Source organism: Penicillium arizonense (genome assembly GCF_001773325.1).
Source record: "Penicillium arizonense strain CBS 141311 chromosome Unknown PENARI_contig023, whole genome shotgun sequence".
In the NCBI taxonomy this organism is placed as follows: domain Eukaryota; kingdom Fungi; phylum Ascomycota; class Eurotiomycetes; order Eurotiales; family Aspergillaceae; genus Penicillium; species Penicillium arizonense.
This window is the reverse complement of record NW_019173300.1, coordinates 407,474-411,985: the sequence shown is the minus strand read 5'-3', so window position 1 is coordinate 411,985 and position 4,512 is coordinate 407,474. Positions and strand designations below refer to the sequence as shown.

Genomic DNA, 4,512 nt, shown 5'->3' with positions numbered 1-4,512 from the left:
CCCTCTCAGTCACCAGACGAGTGAGCTTGCCTTCAGTGGTGATCAACCGCTAGTTTCTCCCAGCAATAAAATAATCAGTTAAATTAGAATTAATTCAATGTACGACTTTCTCGACAAGTAAACGTCCACCAAGGACTTCCTTCGCGTTGACACACGCAGTAAAAACAATAACCGATTGAACGCGATATCGCCAACACTACCCATCAATAACTGTTGATTTCTTATTTACTCAACATTAAACGAATTCGTCTTGTACAATGGCCGACACGTCCAGGATAAAGTACCCCAAGAGATTTTCCACAATATCATTTTTTGATGGGATCCGTTTCATATTCCCAACGAATACGAGACCTCTCGAACGCGTTGAATCGGGCTTCAAGGCCCAGGAAAATTAGCGGCACTTCACTCTCTCAACACCGTTACAATACACATAATTGGATTTGCCGTCTTGTACTGTAAAAGCGGTGATGAAAAGCAATAAAGGATGGCCGGTGAGAAAAAGACGCCGCCTCTCGGACAAGAGTACGGTGGTCAATTACTGCCATTGGCAGAATAAAACGTGATTACACCCACCCTACCTTGACCCCGCAACATCACGTGTATCTCCTAAAACCTTAAGTCACGCCCCAAGTTACTTGCGTGAGATCGTTTAGGCCTTTGTGGTCGGTCTATTTGCTGCCGCATATTCAAGGTCAGCCACTTGGTTAACTAAAAACGATGCTTTCAACGATAACTGTACTGCAGAATAAATGAGGGTAGAATAATAGCGTGCCAGGAGCTGTCAACTAGTGTTAAAAGGCCAATTAACACTAGTGAAAGCATGGTCAACAGCAAGATTTACAGCCGGTGGTTAAATCAATCGAATTTGTCTCTCAGCTATTTGACTACAAAATGGTCGAAAAGAATAAGAAACCGATTAATTCATCTTCTTTTTAAGACGCAGTGAAAGAAACAGGGCGTTTATTGAGTATGATTAGCTAGGGAACACTCCCCGCCCTAAATCAACCGAATTTTCTAATACTCAGGCAACCCTCCCAGTCTGTTGCAAGAATTCTTTCATCCTGTCAACCTAAGAGAATCCTCCTGAGTCACTTTTATACCAGATTCCCCGAGAATCTAACCGAAGCCATGGTTGTACTTTGTTTGTTGGCTTATCGGCCAGTAAGTTCAAATTTGAGACAAAAGCTTCGGAAATAGAGACGTTAAGTTCTCCAGACAATATATTACTCCATACATAGTAGTTCTCCATTCGGAAGAGGCTCCGTATGGAAGAGGACTCTCCATGCTCAGCCAATAATTTGACTGGCCGTGTGACACGAGTGAGGACTCTTGCAGGACTGAGAGACTCCGGAAGGTACTGAATAATTGGACTACTTAGTTTAAGAAGAACATATTTCTGGGTGGGCAGGGTGAAATAATATTTGCGGCAAAATCGGGGTGCTTGGGTATTAGAAGAATACCCGTGATTTTGGGTGGAGAATGCTGTTCCGCCAATCGCCTTAAATAAACACCCTACTTCTTTCACTGTGTTTAGGAAAAAGAGGGTATTTAATCATTGACTATTCCGTTCGACGATTTTGTAGTCGAATTCCTTAAACCACTAATTGTTTAATGACCGGCTGCAAATATTTTTTTGCCCGTTGAACTTCATGTTTTCACCATGTAGGTTTTAAACCACTTGTATAGTACTCTTTTCTACACCAAACGCTCTCAGGATCTCACATACGACCATATAAATCAAATTGTCAGGCCAGTCCGGTACCCTAAGCCCTAAGCCCTAAGCTCTCCAACTTAGATATGTTTGATTGGGTAAGAGTCCCGTACTTGAAGGTAACAAGATAGTCCTTCGTAGTGCATGGCGGCATATAACGCTAACATTGTTATTAGTCTCTCTGGGATCGCGAGATGCAGCAGCTGAGTGACACAATGGCAGGGAATGGTTTCGTTTACGAAAATCAGTTATTGATAAAGAAAGATTGATGTCAATTATTGATGACTCGTACAGTGAACGAACCCGGGCAGATATATATACGCTGGACTTCCACAGCATGTCCCTATTTGAACACATCTGTAATAGCCCCCAGGTGTTCTCCCAGATGCACAGACCTAAATTACCTTCTTCTGGAAACGGAAATTGCATTCGCCAGACCCCTATTGGACTTTTGACCGAGTAATAGAGCCATGGCAGTAGTTACATTACGGTATAGTACGAGTCACATTCCTGGTCACGAAGGCAGCAGTTCCGACACCTTCCTCACCAAGGCCGCCGACTTTTTTATGCCTTACAGTATGCAACTATGCTAAATGATTATGTACCCAGGAGACACATATCGGCGACCCATGGACCCTTATCACGGCTAATCGGCAAGCGGATTCCTCGTCCATATTCTAACTTCACGGTGTTCCGTAGGCTCACGTCTACCTGCCGGACCTGGCACGGACGAGGGTTTCTATGGCATATTTTACTTACCGGGAATTAGACAATATTATCGATCAAGTCTGCCATACATGAGTGGAGTAAAATTTGAAATTCATGTCTCTAAAGGTCTCATACAGTAAACAGACTATTTCTTAGCATCAGTTATCCTTGTCCAAGCCTACAAGTTCTGAAGAGCGCTCCCACAGCTCTGCCTCCTTTTGCTCATCGTACGCCCATGGTCCGTATCCCGACCCTAGAAGCCCCGTCTCCGGATCGTGAGGACCAGCGATTTGGCAATCTTCTAGGAATTTCCCCCCCTTTCCATGCAAAACTTTTGCAACGGCTGCCCAGACTGTTGTCGCGGCGCCTTGCTCGGGGCTCTTCCAAATGCGCGCAAATGACTCATCTTTTGCCCAACCCTCCATGACTTCTTCTGGAAGGTGTTGTTGCAGCCCAGTTGCAATACCCCCGGGATGCAGACTGAAGGCGTGAAGGCCGCTAGATCCATACCGACGTTCAACTTCGTTGGCGGTCCAGATTAAAGCCGTTTTGCTCTGACCGTATGCTTTCCACGGTTCGTATTCACCGTTGAGGTCAAGATTCTCTAAGTGAACAGTTGACATACGGTGCGCACTCGAGGAGACGAAAACAACACGCGACGGAAAGTCGGGGGTAGAGGAGCCGAGCAGGGTGGGTCTCAACAGATGGAATAGCAGGAAATGTGCTAAATGATTGACACCTAGTTGCGTTTCGAACCCATCTACTGTTCGGCTCTCGGGTATCGCCATGACTCCAGCGTTCGCGATGAGAACATGCAGTTTGTGGCTTTGCGACAGGAATTCGGCAGCACAGGCACGAACGCTGGCTAGAGAGCTGAGATCAAGCGCCAGAAGATGTACTTGATTTGATTCCAGAAGATCACCCAGTGCTGCCTTAGCCTTCTGGGTATCTCGGGCAGTGACGAAGATCCTGGCACCTGTCTTGGACAGAGCGCGTGCGGTCTCAACTCCTATACCGGAGGAGCATCCCGTTATGAGGAAAACTTTGTCGGCAAATTTCCCTTCAAGTTCCTCGTCCTCGATGATTTGCAAGGCGGTAGGACGACTGTCCCCGGGGCCATTAGGGGCTTCGTGAGATGCGGCGTATTTAATTGCCATTGTGGTGGTTACCTTAGTGGTATATAGTATTGTAGATAGGGAAGAGGAATGGGCGATTGATACCACTAGGGAATTGATGGAATTGGAAGGTTTATATAGTTTTCTTCTTCCCATTTTATCCGGAGATAAGGTCCGCAAAGTCCATCACAGCAACGTTCATGAAAGTACGGAGTTGTCGGGTCCCACCATCAAATGTTCCAGGAGGAGCATCATCTGTTCTGCTCCATGGCCGCATCCTCTGTCTATTGCGGGAAATCACAGCACTTTCGGATGCTAATGGCCGCTAGTCCCTTAAATCCGAGATCATGCATTAGCTTGAACAAGTCCCACGGAACCAGCAAAATTTTAGTCCCAGGCCCATATTTATGTAAGGCTAAGCGCTCTTAGGCTATATTATGCACATAACTAAAACAACTTTGGTGGCTGAACCAAAAGCACAAGACTATACTAGTTGTAACTTTATGATATTAGACCACCATGCTGGCAAAACAATGGCCCCGCCCCTAAGTACCACCCGACACACACTAACCTATTTCGATAATTTGTGCCTAGGTGCATGATTGCACGCCAAGGCTGCAAAGCTATACCATACGTTCCATACCCTCTCTCCCCGGCTACCACTAAAAGCCGGGTATTTACAGCCTGATGACGTTGTACCTGACTACCCATACTTCCAAACCCAGGATCATGATTGTCTTCTTTGGCGGAGAATAATCAAAAATCTAGACTTGTTGGAAACCCTACAATAGGATCCTGAGCCTAGTTAAGTTAATAATTAGACCCTCCTTCTTTAACCACCTACCATGCCACCAATTCGTATTCGATCCTTCCGAAATCGTACGGAACAAGAGGGTAGGATCTTATCCAGGCTATCAAGAATCAAGAAATAAGCACTGTTGCTCTCGCTACTCGCACTTTTGAGTTACCGCGTTCAAC

At 45.7% G+C, this 4,512-nt stretch overlaps 1 protein-coding gene across 1 annotated transcript; it reads right to left on the bottom strand.

Moving 5' to 3' along the window:
- Positions 1–2,577: 2,577 nt before the first annotated feature.
- On the bottom strand, positions 2,578–3,576 carry PENARI_c023G05853 (uncharacterized protein; the record flags this gene model as incomplete). The annotated part of the gene is made up of 1 exon (XM_022635544.1): positions 2,578–3,576. One exon carries the CDS (start codon positions 3,574–3,576, stop codon positions 2,578–2,580), a length of 999 nt encoding a protein of 332 aa, XP_022484601.1.
- Positions 3,577–4,512: the final 936 nt, after the last annotated feature.